This window comes from Pteronotus mesoamericanus, unplaced genomic scaffold (genome assembly GCF_021234165.1).
Source record: "Pteronotus mesoamericanus isolate MK-2021 breed Mesoamerican mustached bat unplaced genomic scaffold, CSHL_Meso_final contig_221, whole genome shotgun sequence".
NCBI lineage: Eukaryota > Metazoa > Chordata > Mammalia > Chiroptera > Mormoopidae > Pteronotus > Pteronotus mesoamericanus.
The window spans coordinates 8,930,041-8,953,913 of NW_026555092.1; the positions used below are offsets into that span (position 1 = coordinate 8,930,041).

Consider the following 23,873-nt stretch of genomic DNA (forward strand, 5'->3'; position numbering starts at 1 on the left):
GCGACCCTGGGCCCCATCAGCCAAGGCCCGCCACACCCACCTAGTGAAAGGCAGCCAGGATCATCCAGCCACTGGGAAGGCCGGCTGCATGGGGCCCCGCCCACATTCCCAGTCCGTTTACTCTAGGCCCCTCAGGGAAAGAGGTTTGTCCAAGGTCACCCAGGGATTCAAGGGCAAAGATGGAGTCAGAGCCCAGGTGCCCCCTCCCAGTCAGGGCTGGTCTGACCCCATAACACAATTTAATGAGACCAAGTGAGGGGAACCAAGGAGATGAACAAAGTTGGGGCCCCAGGGTCGGACCTTCACCTGGGAGAAGCAAACAGCTCAGCAGCAAAATCCACAGAGTGAAGTTTATTCCCAACAAAGTTCCCCTCCCCCCTCCCCAGCCCAGGACAGGGACAGAAAGGCTGGGGCAAAGACGGGGCTCCAGTGGCTGAGGGGCCTCTCAGAAACAGGAAAGGTCCCTGGCCCCCCAGGCCACGCTGTGTCCTGCTCCTCCGGCCCAGCTGAGTCCACTGCGCCTCCCTGCCCAGCCCTCGGGAGAGGGGAGGGGGCGCTGGCTCCTGGGTAGTTCCAAAGTGGAGTGTGAAAATAGAGAGATATATATATTTATACGCAGTGGGCAGTCCAGCGTGGCACTCACACCTCTGTCTGGAAGTCACCATCCGGTGGTTCTGTGGGCTCCCAGGCTGTTGCCCGGTGCAGGGCCAGCCGTTCTCGGGGCTTGGGGGGCAGTGAGCCCAGTGTCATAGACTTGAAGGTGCTCCAACTCTGATGTCGCCGCTGTTGGGACAAGCTAGGACGCTCCCCTGGGCTGGGCTTCTCCTGTGGAGGGAGCAGGAAGGGTCCCTGGAGGTGGGACACCGCCTTCTCGCCCACTGTACGAAAGAACTGAGGGAGCCCAGAGCGAGCCAGGGATGCCCCAAGCTACCAAGCAATCAGGTGTCAAAGCCAGGTTCAAGTCCAGATCTGCCTGGCTCTGGAGTTGGGGTCCTGCCCCCTAGGACCATGTCTCCTGAGCCTGCCCACCCTCCTCAAGACCCTGGGGGACCCCGCATCAATGCTCCCCCTCCCCACACAGCCCCAGGGCCGCTGCTTGTGCCATGGGTAGGCCCTCGGTGAGGCAGGCTGTTTGCCAAGGAAGGGGAGGTGGACAGGGAGGGAATGAGTCCCTCAAAGTCCCCTCTCCCCCACCCCGCCCAGGGGGACTTACGCTGGACAGGTTCCGTTCAGTCGCCCCACCCGAGGACACACTCCACCGCTTCTCCCTCTGTAATGGGGGCCATGGGTCAGGATCTGACCCAGGGGCCACTGCGCCAGGCTGGGCCCTGAGCTTCAGGCACAGTGGCCACCGGAGGGACCCTCACCTTGGCTGTGGACTGGCTGCGGTAGCGGTCAAAAGTGTGGAACTTCTGGTTAAGCTCGTGGTAGAGTTCTGAATGCCGTTTCCGGGTGTGCATCACCTTCTGGGAGCCACAGGGCGTCAGAGGAGGTGCTCTCCAAGGGGCAGTGCCGTGAGCCAGCCCCCAACATGGGGCTCTCAGCGTCCTGGGTCCCCACATCCCTGCCTGTCGCTGGCCCCTCTAGGACAAGGCCTGGCACTCTTCACCCCAGAGTTAAGGGATCGGACAAGGAGGGGATGTTGGGAAGGTCCCACAGAAACACCACAAGCTCGTGGGATCAGGCTCTGCAGTGGGGCTTGGTCTAACGTCAGGAGTGGACCCTCCAGGGACAATCCGCACCCCCCCAACACACACACACACACACCCCCCACACACACCCCGCCCCCGCCCCCCCACACACACTTACCTCAAAGTCCAGGTCTGAATACCGTAACTTCTTTCTCTGGGAAGGAGCAGCAAGGAGGCAGTGAAGGAGAAGAGTTTCTTTTACCACATGCAGGGACTTTAGAGCCCGGAAACCTGGTACCCCAGGGTCTGCCCCCTTCCCAGGCCCAGGAGTTGAGAATCCTTAAAAGGCAGCCCCTGGGTTGTGCAAAGAGGGGCTGGAGGATGAGGAGCCACGATGCCACCGCGCCACGGACTGCAGCTCAGGGCCCAGGCCCACACTCACTGCCACCCCCACACCACACACACACGCAGGCAGACGCTCACAGGAGGCACGCACTCTGGCACCCGCGCAGACACGCAACTGCACAAGGTCCAAACGTCCCAGTGCAGACTTACGACATGGCAGGGACATGGATTCCCAATCGGGATCAGAGAGCAGATGTTCATGCCTCTGTGCCCTGGATTGCACCCCTGTGCCCCGTCTTGCCTCCTTCTTACTACCAGCCACGGGCCTCCCTGTCCCTACAGTCCCCCACCCCGACTTGTCCTGCAAACACAAGGACTCAGGTTTTTAGTCCTTCCTTTGACCCTGTCTTGCCCCTTTTCCTGAAAAGCCAGGCCCTGCCTCTCTGGCCTCCCCACCCCCTCACTGGCCTTTCTGGGCCTCACTTGCCTAACGTCACCTCCTCCAAGGCCCTAACAACCTGCTCAGTGTCCAGTGCCACTCAAGGAGGAGGCCTTAGAGTCTTAGAATGTTGGCATGAAACCAAGGCCAACGTTCTCAGGTTACATTGGGGAAACGAGGTCCAGGAAGGAGAAGGGACTTGCCCCAAGGCCCTCAAGGACGACGCTAAAACCACCATCTAGATCTCCCAAGTGCCAGGCGCGACAGGCACACTCGCCACCACTGGCCTTCATGACATCACCCTCCTGCCCCCCTCCCACCTCCCTGCCCGCTCTTTCTCCACCAGCCCCCCCGGCTTCCCCAACACCAGGCTCTGCAAGCTCCACCCAGGCCTTCTCCTGCCGTCCACCATGCCCGCATGTCCTCCCTGTCCGCAGCCACACCTCTATTTCTGGAGGCAGCACACCTCTCCCTGTCCCTGTGCCCAAAGCAGTGCCCAGTGAATAAACTCAGAATCCCCCCCCCCCCGACACAAACCCACTCCACCACCTCCACCCCACTGCAGTTTTCCACACCAGAATTCTGGATGTCACCCTTGACCCCTCAAGATGGTGCCACATTCCTTGCCTCCTCCCACACAAGGAGCCCAATGCTGCTGGGGTTCAAGCACAGGCAGGTGTCCACAGACCGAAACCATGATGCTGAGTGCACCCCCCCTTCCCAGTGCTGGTGTCAACTTTTGTCTTTGTTACGCCTTCCTGTTTTTGCCATCTGCAACAGGAGCGGGCACCAAATGTTCAAGAAACATTTTGGGGGAAAAAAAATCCAAAATTGCAAACTTCCTAGATGCTAACTTCATTTCCTTCGTGCGGAGGATGGGGAGCAGGATTCTGAGGCTGAACATGAGCAGCCAACAGGGTCTGAGCTATGACTCTTGCCCCCTTCCTTATCCACATCCTCCGCATCCCTCCAACTAGAGTTCTAGAATGTTCCAGAGTTCTATAGTGGGTCATTACCACCTGCCTGTTCCCAGTGATTCTGGACAGGGAGCAGATCTGAGGAGACCAGAAGGAAAGTGGGGCAGAGAAAGGGGCTTACATTTTCTCAGAAAGAGGAGCGTCAATTACCACAGGGCTGTGAGCAGTGTTGAGGCTGATTTCAGGGATGATAACAGCAGCAGTTCCCAATTACCTGGCACTTTCAGAGATTAATGTTTTATATCACTCAATTAGTCCTCGCAACAACTCTACAAAGAAGCTGCTCTGTTATCTTTTACAAATGAAGAAACTGAGGCTCAAAGACATGAAGGCTGAAAGAGATGAACTGACGCTCAGAGAGAGATTCTGCTCAAGATCAGCAAAATCTGATCAGCGGCATCCTGATGGCAACTCAGGTCTGTATGACCAGGAGACCCAGGCTCTCGGCACCTGACCGGAGCCACTGGGCCCTTAAAGCAAGATCCATCCTAACCATTCACCCAAAAGTAGGGACTAAAGCAATGTGAATGCGTCAAGTAGGGCACCCTCAGCGCATGAAGTGTGAGCCCCCTTGAGGAGTTCAGAGGAGCCAGGATTTCCCTGGATTTGCCGCCGGCACTAACAGAAGGCGTGACGCACAGCGTGTACACTCCCAGCAACTTGCCACAAAGATGCTGCTCTGGGGTGGTTGCTGGCTGCCCCTTCGTGGCTGCTGCTTGGGACTTAATTAGACCCAGTCTCAGCTCAGGCCTATGGGGGCAGGCCTCCCACGCCCACTTCGTGTTCTACAGCCCCTCACCTCCAGGGAGCCCAGCTTCATGGTGGAGCCGGGCACAGTGCGGGGCATGGTCCGGCTGCGCTCCCCCGGCTCGGGCACTTGGCGGGCGCTGGGTGTTGGTGGTGGCGGTTGGAAGGTCATCCCGTAGGGGTTCTGCAGAGACCCATAGGCAGGGCCCAGCCCCAGGCCCGAATGGTCCACAGACAGGAAGCTAGGGTAGCCTTCGGTGTGGGCCAGTGCCTTGGCAGCCCGTCGGGGAGTGCCCTCAGGCCGGGTCCTGGGGGGATCCTCACCACCTCCACCCCCGCCGCCAGGCTGCAGGCTCAGAGTCCTTCGGGGCAGCACCATGTAGTCCCCCTCGGAGCCTGGCTCAGCTGGCCGTAGCCATGTGAGGTCCAGCTGCCGCAGGCTGCCCTCCCCGCACATGTACACGGGGTTGGCCTCCTGGGGGGGCGGCGGCTCCCCCAGCCCTGGCGAGGCTGCCATGGGCATCAGGATATTCCCAGGCAGCGGTGAGAAGCTGAGGCCGCCCTCAGGACCCACAAGGCAGGACTTGGGCTCCTCATCCTCATCCAGGGACAGGCGGGACAGCGTGCCTGTGATGGTGGATGGGTTGCAAGTGTTGACCTCCTTGAACAGAACTGGGGACAGGAGTGGGAGGGAGGTAAGTTCTGGGGAGCAGGAACCCCCAGATGCCCTTGCCCAGGCTGGGCAGGTACCAACCCTCTAAGCTCAGACAGGGAAGGAAACTGAGTCCTGGAAAGACAGCTGGGTGATTGGTACTCTCTCCCACACCAGAGGGGTTAAGAAGACAACTGGCCCAGAGACCCAAAGCAAGGCAGGGCAAGGAACAAAGGCCCAACTCCTTCAGGTCAGCTCTTGCTCCAAGTCCTGACGTCTGACCCCACAGCCCTGAGGCCATGAAAAGGGCCTTGCCCCTCCCCCTCCCCGGGGAGCTTCCCAGGAGACAGAACTGGCAAGAGATTCTGGTAACAATCAGGGAAATGATATAATACTGTAACAGCCACTATGTTCCAAGCACCCTGCTAGGCACTTGATGTCCTTTAATTCATTTAAGGCTCAGAAAGATAGGCTGTTCACCCAAAGTCACACAGTAAGCGTGTTCATAGCCTTCAGTCCACTAAGGGCTGTCTGACTCAAGCTCAACTCCACAGTCAGACCCCAATCAGAGCCCCCCACAGTGGGGCTGCGGGACCTCCCTTCTTGCCCTTCCCTGGGGAACATTCTCAGCTCCGTGCTAGCAGACTCACCTGTCTGACAAGCCAGATCCACATCCTTTTCAAAGTCTGACTATAGGCAGAGAGGGACAGAGCAGGCAGGCAGAGAGAGGATCAATGTATCAAGGTGGAGGGGGAGCTCAGTCCCCTCCCTACCCTCCCAGAGGTGCTACCCACAGCACACTGCCCAACAGAGCCCACGGGGGCCCCAGGCATGTCTATTCCCAGCCCCACTTGGCAAGTGGGAAAATTGAATGAGGGAAAGACTTGCTCAAAGCCACCCAGCGGCCAGTGGCTGAGCCTGAATCAAGCCTGATCTCTGTCCCCTCCTTGCCACGGGTGTGGAAAGTGAGGGGCCAGGGGCAGGGGAATGGGGGGTAGGGGCATGCTCAGAACCCACCCGTGTCCTGCCCAGGCCTCCTCACTCACCAGGATCTGCAACTGCCCATTCTTACACGAGTCAGGGGAGTCCTCGCTCTCATCGGCCCGGCACACGCCCATCTGGCACTTCACCACATCCTGGACCTGGGGGCAGTGGGCGCCTGCTGGCCTGAGGCCACCACAGGGCCTCTGGCTACAGCTGGCTGAGCCTCCCACCCCAGGCACCCAGGCGGGTTTGGAAAGACAGCAGCACACCGGGCCTAGGGGACGGCTGAGGGGAGCAGGAGCTCCAGCAGGCCAGGAGGCCGGGCTCACGGCTTCCACACCCAGGGCTGCCCCGCTGGGGGCCTGACCAGGGCCTCAGCTCCCCCTGCCCTCGTCTGCACAGAGGGGAGCAGTGAGAGTGCTGGCCTGGTGGGGCAGGTGGGTGCAAAAGGACAGGAGGAGGGCCCAGCCCCACCTCTCGGCGCAGGAAGCAGTGCACAGCTGTGATGACAAAGCCTTGCGCAGAGTTGAAGACAGCGAAGAGGGCCTGGAAGAGGACGGAGCGGCGGTCTGTCATGGCCAGGACGGCGGACATCCAGGTGAGTGCTAGCAGGGGCAGCACCACGCAGGAGCTCCAGAGTGAGGCCCTGAAGACACAGCAGAGGGCTCATCAGGGTGACCCCCTGGGAGGCAGGGTGGGCTAAGCCCAGGGCCTGAGCTGAGCCGGGGGCCCTTGATCAGCCCAAGACTGGCAGGGCCCCAAGCTCCCAGACCTCAGCAGAGACGGGCTGAGGACCCAGAGTCAGAGAAACAGAGAACAGAGACAGAAAGCGAACTATGGAGCCAGAGCAGGGGCCAGAGAGGTGGGAGGGACAGACACACGGACCCAGTGGGATTGAGCCACATCCTTCAGGGGACATAGATGGAGAAGGTAGAACAGAAGTGGGAGGGAGGAGGAGAAAGGAAACACAGCCAGATGTTGCGACTTTCAGCTCCAATTTGCACAAAATCACAGGCCGGGGCCACATCTCCAGACATTCTGGGAGAAGAGGAGAAGCGGGACAAAAAGAGATGACACAGTGAGAGAGCGAGCCAGACAGAGACACACGGACAGAAAGACTAAAACAGACAGAGCCCACAGAGGACGTCAGAGAGCACAAGTCTTTGGGGAAAAGACGGGGCCAGGGCCGGCGCAGCAGGCTCGTCCCCTTCAGTTCCCCAAGGCGGGCGCCCGGCTCCCAGGGGCTGCTCCGAGCCCTGGGCAAGAAGATCACGGTTGGGGCTGGGGGTACAAGCTGGGATCAGGGCCAAACCCACACACACCCCGCCCTCTGGGCAGGGGAGGGCAGAGGAAACCGGTAAGCAGGCCCTGCCTCCAGGCGCCAGTGCCAACCTGCCATCACTGGCTACAGCCCACGTGGGCACCGGAAGGCAGTCTTACTCTACTGGGCCCGGTGCCACCCCCAGCCCACTCTGCCTCATGAACACCTCAGGTGGGAGAGTCAGGCAGGGGTGGGCACAGCTCCCGACAAGGCAGAGAGATGGGCAGAGGGTCAGGACCTGTCCTACGAAGAGTGGGGGAGGGGGGTGCTCTGCCTGGCGGGGGCAGGCACAGTGGTCTCCACAGCCCCTGGGGGCAAAGCCAAGACTGAAAGAGGGCCTAATCACAGTCATAAGAGCTGCCATTGATTAACCACTAATTCGCAGCCAGGCCCTACACTGAACACTTTACATACATCGGTTCACATTGTGATCAAAACAACTTCAATAAACAGGCATGGTGGGGATTATTATCCCAATTTACAGATGAAGAAACTGGAGTGCGCCCAGCTGGGCAGAGAGAGGCCAAGCTGGGATGCAAATCCGGTTTGGCTGCCTCCAAAGCCCAAGCTTTTAACTGCTAGTTCTGACAGACTGGGTCAGAGAGGCAGCTGGCAGCCCAAGTGACAGTGAGCTTTCTACTCCACAGAGCTTCCCAGGGACGGTGCCAGCCGCCTCCAGAGGCGATGTGGAGCCTGACCCGAGAGTGGCGCAGATAAAGCTGGACTCCTCTGGTCAGGGAGGCCCTGGTGGGTTTGTGCATGGCTGAAATGTAAAAATTCTCAGCCACCAGGGACAGGGGTGTCTCAATGGCATAATTCTCTACCTCCAAGATTCTCTGCCTCCCTACTGATTGAGATTCAATGCCTCTAAAATTCTTACAGATTCCATGACAGATGATAAGATCCTACAATTCACATTCTAACATTCTCGGCTTCTAACTTTCTTATTCTAAGATTCCATCATTTTAATTCTGAGGTTCTATGGGCTCAAACATTCTAAGGACCTGAGATTCTATGAGCTTCTGTAGGTTCAGGTGTAAGGAGGGGTCTTTAGCTAAGCTGGCAGTGAAGGCAGGGGCTGGAATGAAGGGGTGGGCACAGGAACCCAGCATTTTCCAGGAAGCACAGACATTCACTCCCGATGCCCTCTGTCACCTTGACACCAAGCCCTTGGCAGGACAAGCTTTCCAGGGCACTGGGCTGATATCCCTCCTCCCCCCACCAAGGGCACTGCCCCCCATTCTTTTGTCCCCCGCCCACCGCCCACCCCCCAGGGGGCACAACTAACATGGCGTTCCTGGCCGAGGCTGAGCTGAGCAGGGGGCTGGGGACCGCTCCACACGCTGAGCAGGGGAGGAGCAGCCTGGCCCAGGGGCACCGCTCCGACCTCGGGGGCGGCACAGACACGGGAGAAGGGGGAAACACATGGGAAGCAGGAGGAGAGGGGCAGCATGAGCCCCGAGCAGGGTGGGAGGGGGAGGGCAGGTGAGAGAGAGAGAGGTGGGTTAGGGTGGGCGAGGGGCTGCGGCTGAGCACTCCGAGTGCCCACCTTGCCTGCACCCTTGAGGCACCAAGGTTAGGGAGCCCGTCAGTCACATCGTCGAGCCCTGACTCCAGGAGGGACCACAGCCCTCCCTCCCTGTACCATGTCCCACAAGGCCACGTCACAGAGACCCCCCACCCTTACCCGGCCCTCTGTTTCTTGGACTTGTCTGAGATGCCATCTCGAGCCATGAGCTTGTTGAAGACGATGATTCCGATGAGCATATTCACCTGGGGGCCCAGTGGAGTGGGGTGAGGGAGACAGGATCACTAGGTGCCCTCCTGGCAGGGAAAGCCCTGGGTGGGAGCTGGAATGCAGGGAGGAGTAGACCCCCTGGGCCACACCCCTCCCAGGACACTGAAGAGACACGTACCAGGACAATGACGGCTGCAGGGCCCACAAAGGCATAGAGCAGGCCACCCTCAAGAGAGAGCCAACAGCTGGGGGGTGGGGGAGAGGGAGCGTCAGACACCCAAGCAGGCTCCTCCCCACCCTCACACACCATCCCTCAGAGCCCCCCGGGCTGCCAGGCCCACGTCAGCAAGACGCCGAGTGCCAGACAGGGTGAGAGGGAGCCACTGGCTGTTGCTGAGCCTCAGTTTCCCCTCTAACAAAAGTGAAGACCATCAGGCCCAAACAAGGCTGATCTCTGAGATAAATGGTCCTCAGAGATTATCCAATCCCAAAACATCCTTTTACATTCAGGGAAACTGAGGCTCTGACATGGGGAAGGATTTGCCCGAAATCTCACAGCAGGCGTGGGCCAGAGGTGCAGACTGTAAAGCCCTCAGGCCCAGCCTGAGGCCCTAACAGGTTCAGTAACCCCACAGGAGGCCACGTACTAGCTGGAGGTACCGTATCCTTTGGTGCGGGTAAAGCCAACAGACACGGCCACCACCAGGGCAGGCAGACCTGGGGAAGTGGGGGAGCCAGAATGAGATGGCCAGTTCTCAGGGTCCTCTCATGCTCCCAGACCCCAGCCCAGGTGACCCCAGTGCCCACGAAGCGGGGCCAGGGCCGAACCTGAACCTGGCTGGCCGCCCCTGCCCCCAAAGCCCACTGGCAGAGTCCAACATGGGCCCTGCTCACCCCAGCCCAGGCAGAGGAAGCGCTTGCGAACGAGGCGGGTGCGCATCCGTCCAATGACAGCCAGGTAGGACTGCCAAGCCTCAGTGAGCACCCAGCAAAAGGAGGAAAGGAAAAAGAAGTGCAGGAAGGCTGCTGTCATGGTGCATACACCCTGCAAGGAGAGGAAAAAGGAGGGAGTGGCCCTGAGCAGCCGCCAGGCTTCCCACACCCGCTGCTGGGTGCTGCCATGGCCACCCACCCAAGCTCCGCCCCCCACAGAGCCCTACCAGGCACCCCCGTCTTCCTGCACCCACACACAGCACGACACAGGCCTGGTGACATGCACACAGCATTCAGCATCCGAGAGGCTGGCGGGCAGGCTGCCCACACACAGACAAGGTTGGCAGGGAGGGGGACAGACAGGAGCACCTGCCATGTCACGGCCGGGTGGGCTCCACACCTGGCACTCACAGTGCTGGCACTGTGCAGAGAAGGCTGAGGGGGCATAAGGAACGGCCAGCACAGGTCATCCACAGGCAGAGGGCACAAGAGGCCTTGCTGGGGCCCCTACATGTCCACAGACATGAGAAGGCCCAGGCTCCACAAATGCCACCCGCCCACACACGTGCATGAAGGCGCTCGGCTCACGTAGACGTTCACAGATGTACATATTCACAGATGTACATAGACACTTATCACTTGAGTACACACACCCCTCCTCTCTGACGCCTTCACGTATGCTCACACACTATCACCCGCACCCTCACCCAACACACGTCTGGATTGTATACAAACATCCGTCACGTAGGTACATGCACACAAACACAAACACCGCCACCTGCAAACATTCTCCACCTTCGCCCCCTTCACCCCACTCTCACTCCCTGACACCCCCGTGAGCCTGCACCTGCCTTGCTCAGCACCCGCGACTGGCCCACGAGGATCAGGATGTTAGATGCCAGGATGGACAGGCAGAAGTTGAGCAGGATGATGGAGCGTTCAGATTTTATAAACCTGAGAGGACAGAGTGGGCAGAGGCAGAGGAGCTGGCTGCCCGGGCCCAACCTGGGATGACTGGTCACTCCCGCCCCGTCTTCGCAGTGTCCCACCTACCTCCAGAAGGCAGCATAGATGGCAAGCAGGGTGAGCAGCGCCATGCAGGACACAGCACAGCCAATCACAAGGGGCACCGAGGGGGAGCCTGCCATCTCAAGGGTCTAGGGAAGATGAGCAGACATTCAGATGGGTCACTGCGAGAGGGCGGGTGCAGGGGTGCCCTCGGCCTCCCTACTTCCTGTCTAGTAGAGACGGGCACCTGCACCTTTGCCACAGCCACACACAGAAGGGGATGCACCACTGTCCTCACAGGTGCACAGAGCACACCACGTGGAGGTGCATTTGCGCTCGGTCACCCACTCTTGCACACATAACCAGAAACGCACATGTGTATACACACGCACAAATACCCACTGCCACACCCCGCCCCCAGGCACATCAACACTGTGAGCACCACCTCGAAGGTACAGATTTCCATGTGCAATCCCAGAAGTGCAGCTGCTCAGACACACATGCGGGATCACCAGCTTCCTGCTGACACTGTCAGAGATGGCCGCTGGCCACCCCGGCGCCTCCTCCCTGCCCAGCCACGGCACCGTCCCACTCACCAGGTCCCTGGGCGGCTGGGCCAGCACGGCAAAGGTGGACGGGTGCTGGCACTGGCAGCGGGTGTGGGCTGCCTGGGTCTCCAGGGTCTGGCAGCTCTCGGTGTCCCAGTCCCCTGAGCTGGCGTCTCTTGGGTGGGGGAAGAGGTGGAGTGAGGCCCAGCCCAGCTCCGCAGCCCCACCCCCAGCACCGGCCACTGCCCAAGAAAAGGAGAATCCAGGGCAAGGCCACGGCTGAGAGGCAGCAGTTGGGACCCGCAGGATTCGCCCTTCATCCTGGCCTTCCCGGCAGATCCCCCCCCCTGAGGAGAGGTCCTAGGGCTGCACTTTTCCCCACACAGAGCCCTTGCCCAACTCACGCTCTGGAGTAGTCCCAGCTGGCACAGTGGGGGTCTGTGGTGCCCTGGAGAGCAGAAGACATGAGTGCAGTGTGGGCTGGGGACCCCGCCGCCCATCCTACCAAGCACGACCCACACAGACCACAGGGTCAGCCTGCCATCGGGCACACCGCCTCCCCATCAGACAGGCCTTTGGTCGCCCGTGTTGGGGTATTCCCAAGGCCCCTGCCAGGGCCCCCACTCACATTAATGATGTAGGAGAGCTCCACTGTGATAAGGGGCTCAGCTGGTGGCTGGGTAGGGGGCCGCACAGTCACTGTCATCACCCGGGATGTGACGGCCAGCGGGGGCCTGGGGACAGGTTCTGAGGTCAGCTCCTGCCAGCAGGTGCCCAGACCCAGTCAGGAACCCTGAAGTCACGTTGGATGGGGGCAAGGGGCTACCCGGGGTCAAGTCCAGGGAGCGGCCCAGAGCTCAGTGGGGCCCAAAACTTCAGGTGAGATCTAGACCTCAGTCCAACACCCCCTGGACCACGGCGAAGTCTCTGGGAGCTTCACGGAGATCTCTGAGAAGCACCTGTATCCAGAGCCAGGCGAGGGTTCCCCGCAGCTGCAGGAGGATGCAGCTGAATCTCTTGGCAGCCAGCACAGGCTCAGTCCTTCTCTCACCTGGAACTCTCTGGACCCTCCGAAGCCCCATCCACCCTTCCCAGAGGCTCACCTGGGGGGTGGTAGGATCAGGCCCAGGGTGCGGTAGAGCACAGCACCAATCACAAAGTAGGAGGAGGAATCCTCGGGGTCTGCCGGGAGGAGGCGCTGATGGGAGTAGCCCGGGCCAGGGGGCACCGTTCCTGGGCCCTTCCCCCTGCCAGGACTGCCTGATGCCTCAGAGGCAGCCATCTTCCCTGGGGAGGAGAGGCTGAGCACCTCCTTAGGCAGAAAGAGGCGGTCCTCCGAGTGCCGCACCCAGTCCTTCATGCCACGGCGGCCCCGCATGGGGAATGTGATGTCGCTGGAAACAGCGGAGACTGGCTCTCGCTGAATGCTGATCACTGCAAGGGGATCAGGGGTGGCAGACCACACCAAAGACAGACAGACACACGGAGGACGTGCGTAAGGGAAGAGAGAGATGTCGGAGGACAGACACCAGGAAGGCAGCAGACACACCGAGGTTGGTACCAGCCCAGAGGTGTGGGGACACGTATACAGAGTAACACAACACACAGACAGAAGCGAGGAAACACGGAGAGAAAGAGACAAATAAGGAGTTAAATAGGAAAAGACAGGGCCCCAAGAGAGAGAGAAACAGGAACAGCCTCAGAAACCATCCCTCCCCAGTCAGGGCCTGGGTTCCACATCCAGCTCCCCCTCCCTGCCAGCCTCCTGTACCCAAGTTGTCCGTGACAATCAAAGAGCTCTGAAAGGCCTTGAGAGCATCGCCCACGAGGTGAATGAAGTCCTCCACGACCCGGAGCAGGTGCACAGAGCCAGGGGATACCTGGGGACAGAGGATGTGGTTAAAGGTCTGAGACGGAGGTGCGTCATGGGGAGGAAACCTAGAAGCCTGGCCCCTCACCTGCTGAGCATCGTCCCACTTGTCCTTGTTTTCTGCATCCACCATGAAGCTCACCACCTGGAAGAAGCGCTGGGGAGAGAGCCGTGACTATCAGGAAGTCTCAGCCCCAGAGACGAGAGCTTCCCCAACTCAGCCACACTTGTTGTCCCCAGAAGACTCTGATGGGGACCCAAATGCCCCCCTCCCACTCGGTCTGGAGCATCTGCGATCTCCGGCCTCCCTCCCCTCAGCAGGGCAGGGAGGTACCTGCACATCATCAGCTGAGGGCACATAGGTGGCCCTCTTGAAAGTGTCAGTAACATTTCTCAGAATGTCCACAGAGAAGAGCAGGTCCCCGCTGTAGTAGGTGCGCCGGGCCAGCAGCTCCTGCAGGCTGCGCACCACTTGCGACATGCCCTCTCCTGCCAGCATGCGCTGCCCCTTGGCCAGGTGCTCCCGAAGCTGCAGTTGACAAGCGGGCTGCTGTCATCAGAGTGTCAGGATCTGGGACCAGCCCCTGGCCCATCCCACTCTAGTCCACCCACTGCTTGCATCGAGAGAAAAGAGGGGGAAGAGGCAGAGATGCTCAAAGGGACTCATGGGGAGACAGAGTTCAAGAAAGAGACCCATAGAGAGAATCTCTAAAGATATTTTTAAAAGCCTGAAATAGAAATAGCTAGAAAAATAAGGTGCTCAGATGTACATATAAAAGATGACAAGCAGGGTACAAGGACCGGGTACTCCCCTATCCCAAAAGGGTCATGCACACTCTGGAGTGTAACTCATTCATCTTCCTATTCTCTCTCTCTTTTCTCTCTCAAACACACCTTCCAAATGCAAATACACAGCTAACACCAATTACAGGCAGACAAGTACACCCAGGTCACATTCACTGACAACGTTCTTACCCCAAGACAGGCCCTAATCTGGGCGTAAGGGACACAAAAATAAATTCAATTTTGTCTCTGGGCATCAGGGAGCTCCCAGTCTGACAGGCAGGACACAGACATTTTGAAGAGCACTCACACTTAATGACTGAAAAGCTCAGGGGGCTGTAGGAATACAGAGGTAGGCACGAGAAATATGGAAATACCCTTGAGAGTTAGGCCTTGAGGTATGAATAGGAGTTTGACAGACAAGGAGAGGCACAGCCAGGCAGAAGTGGGCACACATATATGCCAAGACACATGGGCCTGAATGAGAATCAAGCTCCCTTCACCCCCTACCAGCGTCTGGGGCAGATCTTGTGTTGCCCCAGCCCAGCAGGGCACACTCACTGACAGATATAGGTAGCGGTACTCGTGGGAGATGCAGCGGGCAAAGCTGGGAAGCCCCCAATATGCCACGCCCTGGGCACTGAGGAGACAGCGGCGGCTGGCAGACCCTGCAGGGGACAGGACAGAGGGTTGGGTGTGGGGGATGAGCTTTCACCCACTTCATTCCACACCTCAGGATGGAGGATCAAAGAGGCTGGAAGCCCAGAAGGAGACAGCAAGAATGACAGGGGTGGTGGCCTGAGGAGACAGCTACCCGCCGCTCACCTGAGGCATTGGGGGGACACTTGTTGTAGATGATCTCGCCAGCAGCTGCCTTCTTCCACGTCATCAACATCACATACTCATCCCTGCACATCTCATGGAAAGCTGTGGGTACAATGAAGGGGCTCAGCCAGGCCCATGTGCTTGTCCCCCAAACCCCCAGGGTCCTGTGAGCAGTACCTGGACACCTCTTCTCACTGCAGGGCTTCACCTCCTCTCCAGTGCCCTCGCAGGGATAGCCCTGGGTGCCCGAGGCCTGGCACATGCGGAAGCGACGCTGCCAACCTGTATCACACGTCTTGGAGCACAGGCTCCAGGAGTTCCATGGTCCCCACTTGCCATCTGTGGCTACAGGAGAGGGCGGGCATGAGTGAGCCCAGGTGCCCCCCGGGGCCAGGACGGTCACCTGCTGCCCCTGCAAGCACTCACCCGGGCACTCAAGGTTGCTGCACTCGCGGGTGTCGGTGAGGGCACCCGTGCACGAGGCCCAGGCTGGACCTGCCACGCTGCACTTCCGGCTGCGTTGCTGGGTCCCATTGGCACAGGAGGTGGAGCACGGGCCCCAGGGACCCCATTCTAGCCACTGGCCTTCCACTGCACGAGAAGACACAAGCAGGGGTGGCCGTTGAACAAGGAGTGTGGGAACTGGCAGGGGCAGAGCACTCGAAGGGAGATGGCAGAGCCTGCTAAGCACTGAGGCTTGAGCCAGGCCAGACCCACTGGAGAGGGGTTGATGAAGGGGGGCAGGGGGCTGGAGTGAGCAGGTGGTGCCTGGGCTGGGTCCTGCCTGCTTGTCACCAGCTCCAGAAACACAGGGCACCTCTCCACTCTGCATGGAGGCACACGTTCTCTTTTGGCTAAGGAAATGGGTCACCTTCTGATTAATCTCTGTCTACATTTAAGCCCAGCTCTGTGTCTCCTCACAAACCCAGCTGGCCATGAGCACCAAAGTGCTATGAACAGAAAGGGTAACCCAGGGCTTAGGGAAAGGGGCACCGGCAAGCAGCCCTCACTGGACAGGGTCACAATGTGCCAATTCCAACTCTGCTGGGCCAGGTCACCTCCCACGCTGACAGTCTCCCCATGCGTGGTCAAAGTTCAGGGGGCTCCCCAGGGGCAGGGCACCGGACCTGACTGTCTCCTTTAAGTCTCCCGACCCCCACCCGGCTGGGCAGCGCCCGCCTGGAAGCCCACGGGCGCTACTGACCCGGGCAGGCAGCCATACTGCAGAGCTTAGTCTGCAGCTCGGGACCCTCGCAGGCCTTGCCGCCGTGCTGGGGGGGCACGCAGGTCCGCATCCGGCTCCGGGACCCCCGCCCGCAGCTGCGGGAGCACAGGCTCCAGGACCCCCACTCCTCCCACACGCCGTGCACTGCAAGGAAGCACGTGGCCGGTGGCTGGGCCGCACCTTGGCCCCGCCCACTGCCCGTCCACCCACCAATCAGGAGCTCCCGCAGTTCTGCGCCCACTCCTCATTGGCTCTGTCCTGGACACCAGGACTCCACCCTTGGGGGGCGGAATGTGGATGACACGGGTTTACAGTCCAAACTCACACAGGACACCCAGACAGACAGAATAGAATCAACCCAGAAGGGGAGCCGGGGGTCCTCCTCTCCTGGGAGCACAGAAAAGCCCAGGATAGAACTCAAGATCTACCCCCACCCTGCCCTACTTTTTCCCTTCCCCACCCTCAGACCCAGAGCAGGAAGCCAACACAGCAGGCCAGGAGCAAGAGAAGAGCCCCTCTGCCCGCAAGCACACGGACACACAATAGACAAGAACCTCTATATGAACACTGACACAAAGAGCTCACACTCCAGAACACAGCTTTGCCCCAGCCCTTTGCAAGCTCCTGCCACACCCCCAGCTCTCAAGACCCCTCCCAGGTAGCCCTACTTCAGTTCCACAGCCAGGAGCTAGCCAGCCCTAGGCACCGCGGCATCCCCTCAGGGCGTCGGGGGCAGGACTGGCAGAAGCTGCCCACCCCTCAGACTCCCTGTTCCGGGCAAGCACATGCACATTCCCAACTCCATGCTGCACTGAGGAAGGCTTCAGGGTCTACAGGAGGCTTCCTGGGGAATGGGATGGGGACTCAGAGGCGGGAGGGGATTGCTCAGGGAAGGTTTCATTTTTTACAAAGTGACATTTGTCTCAGATCTTGAAGGACAGGCTGAATTTTGATAGCCCAGGTGTGGGGGGTGGAGGTGGAGCTAGAATAAGGGAATGCAGGGAGGTGGGATAGTGCAAGGGGTGCTGGCATAGCCAGAGCACAGGGACCATGGAGGGCAAGAAGGGTAAAAAGATAGGCCTGACTGCCAGGCCTAGACATCCGTGCTCCCAGTGCCCTGGGTGGGGCTGGGCACAGTAGGGGGGACAGTCAAGTTTGCTGAATGAAAGAAGGTAACCGCCTCTGGAAGATTAACTTGCCCAAGTCCCAGGCAGGACAGAACCTGGCAGGCAGACCAGTCGGGGAGGAGGGGCGTACCTGGGCAAGTGGCCGAATTGTTGCAGGGCCGGGTCTCCCGCAGGGGCCCGCTGCACAGGGTCCCATAGGGGGAGGACACACAGGAGCGGGTCCGCACCTGCAGACCCTGCCCACACGTCAGGGAACACACGCTCCACGGGGACCACTCCTCGGCCGCCGGGTCACCTACAAGAAAGGGACAGTGTCGCGGCAGGGGGCACCTTTCAAGCGTTCAGTCTCATAGGAATCCTCCTACCCTGACCCCAAGTGACAGGCCCTTCAGGAGGCAGCCCAGCCCTACCCACAGGCCTCACATGGCAGAGAGATGCGGCTGAGCTCCAGGACACAGACACAGACAGGCACAGACGGTCACACGCCAAGCACACATGCTACCAGACGCCACATAGTCGGGCTCCCGCCACAGAGGAAGGGAGGCGGGCCCGAGTTACCTGTCTGTGCCAGGTATACCCCAGGCTCATCTGCAGACCTTGGCCACTGGGTTTTCACCTTTGGTTCCTCTTCCGGCTCCTCACCTGGAACACGGAGGTGGTGGCAGGGGCTTAGCCAAGGCCAGCTCTGTCCTGCCAGAGTGGCACAGAGAAGGCAGCCTTGCTCACCCTCAGCCTGAGGGTCTAGAACTACCTGCAGGTGATGCTGAGAGAGCATCAAGTCCTGCCCCCTGCCCCATCACCGCCATTTCACAGATAGGGAAACTGAGGCTCAGAAGGCCACACAGGACTCGCCCACAGCCTAACAACCATCTTTTCCTCCTCTTGCCTCAGGCCCACCAGGGGAGACTGGAGAGGAGTGGCCGCTCCTGTTCATGAGCTCTGGCAGACTTCTGTGCCAAGTGCTGTCCACACCTATCTCCTTTAATCCTCCCTTGGGAAGTAGGGACCCCCATCTCTATGTAAAGATGAGGAAACTGAGGAATAGAGAGGGGAAGTGACTTGGCTAAAACCACACAGCTTACTGAGCCTGAAGCCCAACTTCTTCCCCTTCACAGGGCTCACAAACACCCAAGCTGGGCAGCTGCGACCACCCCCTAGCCTGCCTCAGGGACATGGTTCATGCCAAGCCAGGGGCTGATCTTGGGCCTGGATCTGGCTCCCCAAGCAGCACCGGACTGTGACCTGGAGACGCAGGTCAGAAGGCTACCCCTGTGAGACCCAAGGGCTCAGAGCAGGGGCCTGAATCCAGCAGACCCTTCTTCCCACTGCCCGTCTGGTCGCGAGAGCAGCAGTCCTCCAGGAGGCCGACGCTGCCTCGGCCCCAGCCTCACCGGGCTCTCGGCTGCCCAGATTGACGTGTCTGGTCCAGGCCTTGGAAGCACCACCAGTTCTGGAGGAGGGGCTGGGGGCTCCTGTTCTCCAAAGCCAGGCCCTCCTGCTCAGATAGGAGCTCACCCAGGCCCTCCCCGACAGGCTGAGTAGTAGGGATGGGGGCAGACAAGAAAGCAGAGGGGAAGAGGCCAGGCCCGTGTAGAGGCCGCTGGGCAAGTAGGGCTGGGACAGCATCTGGGGACAGGGCTCAGCCCATGCTGTCCCCAGACCAGAAGGCACTCCCCTCCCCAACCCCCGGGCCCTCTCCCATTGCTAATAGCCACGTCAGCACAGAATAGGCGCTCTGCGTTTGAAGGAACCCAAGAGGGCTGCACCCCTGCTGCGCGGTCCGGGCTCTGTATCAGAGAAAAAGCCCTGAGGAAACCTGCTGTCCAGGGGACCTTCAACTGCCACTCAGCCTAGTTTCTAATCTCAACGCTCAGGCCCCTCTTGCCACTTCAGCCACCAGTCTTAAGACCTGCTCTACATCATCTCTGGAACTTCTCCACCACCTCTGAGACCTGGGCCTCTAGGACATCTTTGGAGTCAGGCAACCTTGGATCCCAGCTGGGGCGTGGACACTGACCAGCTGTGTGACCTTGGGCAAGTGTCTCTGCCTCTCCGACCCCCTTTTTACCTGTATGAAACAATACCCGACTACTCCCCGACGGTAGGCCACGGAGCCCTTAGCATACTGCTTGGCACATGGCAAATGCGCAGGAGGCAGGAACTGCCTGGTTTATTTTCACCGTCTCCCCTCTTCTCCCAACCTCCACCCCTTCTGCACCCTCACGCGCCACCCTCCAGCCCCCAAGCCCCCTGTCCTGGAATGGCATCTGCAGCGCCCCCTGGCCTCACTTTGGGCCCTGCCTCCTTCAGGACCACGGAGAAGGTGCTGGTGCCACACCTGTCAGCTCCTGAATCTGCTCACCCGGCCCTTCCACCACACCCGCTCAGCCAGTCTCCCACCCCAGAGCCCGTGACAAGCCGCCTTCGCCACGACCACGCCCGGACTGCTGAAGAAACCCACAGCTGTGCCAGCTGGCCCCACGACAGATTCAGGGCTGCCCATCCGCGAGGCACCCAGGCAGCTCGGCAGCCCCTCTCGGCTCCCTGCCTTCCCCGTTCCCCACCTTGGCCGGCTGCACCAGACCTTGACCTCTCTCCTCCAGCCCATCTCCATCCAACCCTTCAGCAACAAGCTCTGTTGCAGAGAAAGCAGAAGCTATGATACAGGAGCCTCCTCTCCCCACCAACTTCTGGTCCCACCCCTCCAACTCCCAACTCTCCTGCAGATCTTCTCCCGACAAAGGCCAGCCCCAGCCTGCTCCTGCATCCCCCGCCTCCTGTCTTCTCAGGAGGGCTCCGCGCATTGCCCGCTCTCCCATCAGCGTCCCGTCAGCATTTTCTCCTCATCGAAGCACATGCACGTATCTGGGCCTCCTCCATTCCGGGGGGCCAGGGGGGGGACTCTTCTTTGACCCTCCTTCCTCCTGCAGATACTGTCCTCTGGCTTTTCTTTGCCATCAATGAGTGGTTCACAGCTGGCACTCCAGTTTCTCACCTGCCACTCATGTCCTTACTCAAATGTCACCTCGCCTGGTAATCCACGACAGTCTAGCTTTTGACCACATCTTTGTACTCAAACCATTCTTGACAAAGTCATCAGCGCCCTCCTGGCTGCTAAATCCTATGGATACTGGGTAGGCCTTGCCTCACCTGACCCCTCGGCAGCATGTGGCCCTGTTGCCTCTCCCTTCCTTGAAACACTCTCTTCCCTGACATCCTGACTCTCTGGCTCCGCAGCCCCAGTCTTCCTGCTGGTCTATCTTCCTGCTGTTTCAGGCATTCACACTTTATACTGTTTTCACAGGACACTTTACATCCTTCTCCAGGCTTAATTATCCCCTCTGAATGGCTGCTCCGAGTCATTATCCCCAGAACCTCCCCCCCCAAGTCCTGTCTAGTCTCCTGCCTCCTGAACAGGTCTCCTGATGGGAGGCCCTCCAACTCAGCATGTCCAACACAGGACCACCATCTCCTCTCAAACCTCCACCTGCTTGTTCCCCACCCTCTTTGCCTGGAAAACTCCTATTTGACCCTCAAAACCCACTCAAATGACCTCTCGTCTGCGAAGTCTTCCTTATCCCCACCACCCCCCCAGGCAGAATTGGCTGCCCCTTCTATGTGCCCTCTCATCACAGATGATTCCACCTTCTGTCTGTCTAAACTTCCCCCCACCCGAGAGCCCTTTGACGGAAGGCTGTGTGTGAGCCAGCTCCCTGACCGCAGTGAGCGCCCACAAAGAATCGGGCCCAGGGCAGTATCAAAAAACACCAATGAACATAATCCTCCTAGCTTCCTCTCCCCCGACCTGATTTGGGGGGCGGGGCAGGTCACTGGAAACAGTCCTTTATAATCTCAAGTATCAGCTCCGCCCAACAGCCCTCTACCCATTCATGAATAAACATTCTGGAGATGTCTTTGACCTGTTGAAAATCCAGCCAAGAGTCCTCTTATCCAGCTCCTGTTTTGGTGTCTTGACCAGCATCGTGTCTGTGACAAACTCCCACCAGCCTGGCATCCGGGAAAACTGTGAAACAGGAACATGTGACAGACCAGCCTGACCTGCTGGTCGTGGACTCACACTGCTTCCTGTGGTCTGCAGTCCGCTACTAAGGCCTCGCCAGCTGTCTGCCGGCCAGCCCCACAATGCAACCAGAGGTGATGTTGGTGGTTGCTCAAATCTACCCTAACTGAAAATCAGAGCATGTCCCAGGTCCAGCTTCAATTCCTCTCCTAGCTTCCTGGGCTGGGCCAGAGAGGGGAAGGAACAAGTCCAAGGCCACACAGCTGGGGCCTGCACTGACTGCCCTCCCCTCCACCCCTACCCCCCTCCCTCAGTGCAGTGGCCAGCAATTTACTTCGCCCCACATGTGAAAGCCAGTTCTCCCTGAAGGAGGAAGGCGACAGAGAAGACCAGAGGTGTCAGAATAGACAAATGTTTATTCAGCATCGACCACGGGCAGGCCCCGGCTGCTTAGGGCACAGAACAGGGGGAGTGTGAGAGGAAGCTGGGCCAAGAGGACAAGGAGGGCTCCAGGAAGGCGTGTGAGCGCCCCCAGGACTCCCGAGTGTCCCACCCAGTGAGTGCAAGGCCCTCCTGGACCGGGGGCTCTTAGGCTCACAGGCCTGCAATCTACCCGTTTTCCCACCTGGCGGCCTGACGTTAGCACGCACAGACCTGCTGCCCGGGACAGGCTTCCCAGATCAACCCTTGAACAGTTCTCTTTTGTTTTGAATAAGGTGACATTTACTGCACAACTGCTACGTGCCAGTCCCCATGCATTCTGCCTCACCTCATTTGATCCTCATTAGGAGGCGTTCCCCCATTTACTAGTGAGGAACAAGGTTCCAGCACGCTGGAGAGAGGCTGATGGGGATTTGAACCCAGGCCTTTCTGACTCTGGGGGCGGTGCTCACCCCACTGAGCTGCACTGGCTCTGACAAAATGCAACTCAACTTGGACCTTCTCAGAGACACCTTTCCTAATTCCCATGGTCCCTCAAGCCACTCCCTTGCCCCACCAAAGACCCCCAGACGAAGTGCCTCTATTATCCTGTTTTCACACCCCTTTCTAAGTGTTCCTTTGTACACCTACCCCCTACCCCGAGGTGAGCCTGACTGTCCTCTGCAGCCTCCAAAGTGACTGTCTAGCAGTCTGGCTCCAGACACACTCCCCTGCTGAGGACCTTCAGTGGCTCCCCACTGCTACAGCCACAGTGCCACCCTCTGAGCCTGGCATGCTCCGGCCCCTGCTGGCCTGCCCAGTCCTGTCCTCCCCTCCCCACCAGGCAGCCAAGCGCACTGGCGGCCATATAAAGAGTGGGGCCAGGCAAACGTAGTTCTAATTCCCAACTCTGCCAGCCACAGTCTTGCTGTGTGCCCTTGGGCAAGCTGTCTCGCCTCTCGGAGCTTAAAAACCTTCCACTGAAAATAAAGATGGCACTTCTTACCACAGGTTCATTGTGAGAATTAAAGAAAACAAGAGCTATGGACCACCTGGAGTGCAATAACCTCCCAATGATAAGGAGCTGCCACCCTTTCTTGTTTTCCCTTTAATATACAAACGCTTTTCCCCTTCTACCTGCTTCTGCTAATGGTGTTTCCTCTCCCTGGAATTCCCTTCTTCCACAGCAATCTGATATCTTCTACATGTCAAATGCCACCTCCTCCAGGAAGCCTTCCTAGGCTGACCACACAGGGGTTTGGGTATGCTGGTCCATTTTCCTGTGGCTTAGACCCCAGGCTGCCTCCTGCTGCAGTTCTCATGGGCCCCGAGGGAGGGTCTTAGTCTGCCTCTCCCTTTGTGTTCAGAGGACCTAGCTCTGAGCAGCTAGACACAAGACAGGCATTCAGCAAACATGGGCCAGATATCCTTGAGGGCGCTTCCCCCCAGCCACACAGGGGCCATTCTTGTCTCACCCCGGCACTGGCAGGCAGGGTGGGCACAGACCCTGCCTCCCCCAGACTCCACACAGTCCAATCCCCTCAGCCTCTTTTCTTGGGAACTTGTTAAAAATAATCAGGATAATCATCACTTCCACAGAGAGGGCAGTGTGATTTACAAAACGGCCCCCAGGTTCTCTGCATCCTCCCTGAAGCTGGCCCCAGAGCCCTGGGGAGGCACCAGCCGATCTCCTTGACACGCGGCTCCCAGCCCCAGCAGTTTTTTGTTCCCCATAGTGCATCAGACTCCCAGTGGGGCAGGGACAGAGAGAGGTGGCTTCTGAAACTTCCAGGCTCTACCTCTGCAGTTCACTGCAACTGGGTGTCCCTATGAGACCAGAAACCCAGCTAGAATGCCAATCTCCCTCCAACGACTTCCTCCCCAAGCTGCTGGCCTATGTGCCCAGCCTCCCAATGAAGCTAACTGGGTCCCTGTCACCACCCCCACATGGCCAGGAGCTCCTCGAGAGCAGGGACCATGTCTGACTCACCCTGTCTCCCCGACGACATCCATCTTCTTGCTGCCTTACTTAAAGCCCTCGGCCATCTGGGTAAGGTCCTAGTATTTTGGGATGGCAGTCAGAGCCTTGGCCTTATCTCCCACCCCTGGCGGGGGGCACTACCATCCAGGAATGCCATTCGTCATATCTCCCTGTACCTGGCACGTTCACACCTCTATGCCCTTGCACAGGCTGTTCCCTCTACCTCGGAAGCCCTTTCTCCTGTGGGGTTTCTCCGAGCATGCAACAAGAGATGGCTTGGGGTGGCTCATGAAAGTGC

General features: G+C 59.1%; 1 protein-coding gene across 2 annotated transcripts in view; it reads right to left on the reverse strand.

Annotated features, from left to right (window-relative positions):
* Window positions 1-434: 434 nt before the first annotated feature.
* The window catches only part of ADGRB2 (adhesion G protein-coupled receptor B2), a 28,882-nt gene continuing 5,443 nt past the window's right edge, over window positions 435-23,873 (reverse strand). Inside the window, exons 2-30 of one of the 2 annotated variants that reach the window (XM_054571521.1) lie at window positions 17,712-17,795; window positions 17,284-17,448; window positions 16,006-16,170; window positions 15,228-15,392; window positions 14,979-15,146; window positions 14,802-14,903; window positions 14,538-14,644; window positions 13,528-13,722; window positions 13,282-13,350; window positions 13,095-13,203; window positions 12,427-12,757; window positions 11,952-12,057; window positions 11,728-11,771; window positions 11,372-11,498; window positions 10,821-10,924; window positions 10,619-10,721; window positions 9,729-9,879; window positions 9,482-9,551; window positions 9,013-9,079; window positions 8,784-8,869; window positions 8,385-8,483; window positions 6,250-6,421; window positions 5,838-5,933; window positions 5,442-5,481; window positions 4,192-4,811; window positions 1,810-1,845; window positions 1,368-1,466; window positions 1,214-1,270; window positions 435-825 (exon numbers count right to left, since the gene is read on the reverse strand). In XM_054571521.1, the coding sequence (XP_054427496.1) occupies window positions 640-825; window positions 1,214-1,270; window positions 1,368-1,466; window positions 1,810-1,845; window positions 4,192-4,811; window positions 5,442-5,481; window positions 5,838-5,933; window positions 6,250-6,421; window positions 8,385-8,483; window positions 8,784-8,869; window positions 9,013-9,079; window positions 9,482-9,551; window positions 9,729-9,879; window positions 10,619-10,721; window positions 10,821-10,924; window positions 11,372-11,498; window positions 11,728-11,771; window positions 11,952-12,057; window positions 12,427-12,757; window positions 13,095-13,203; window positions 13,282-13,350; window positions 13,528-13,722; window positions 14,538-14,644; window positions 14,802-14,903; window positions 14,979-15,146; window positions 15,228-15,392; window positions 16,006-16,170; window positions 17,284-17,448; window positions 17,712-17,795 (3,923 nt within the window). In that variant the 3' untranslated portion in view covers window positions 435-639. The remainder of the gene's footprint in view (window positions 826-1,213; window positions 1,271-1,367; window positions 1,467-1,809; window positions 1,846-4,191; window positions 4,812-5,441; window positions 5,482-5,837; window positions 5,934-6,249; window positions 6,422-8,384; window positions 8,484-8,783; window positions 8,870-9,012; window positions 9,080-9,481; window positions 9,552-9,728; window positions 9,880-10,618; window positions 10,722-10,820; window positions 10,925-11,371; window positions 11,499-11,727; window positions 11,772-11,951; window positions 12,058-12,426; window positions 12,758-13,094; window positions 13,204-13,281; window positions 13,351-13,527; window positions 13,723-14,537; window positions 14,645-14,801; window positions 14,904-14,978; window positions 15,147-15,227; window positions 15,393-16,005; window positions 16,171-17,283; window positions 17,449-17,711; window positions 17,796-23,873) is intronic. The other variant, XM_054571522.1, reaches the window with a different exon arrangement.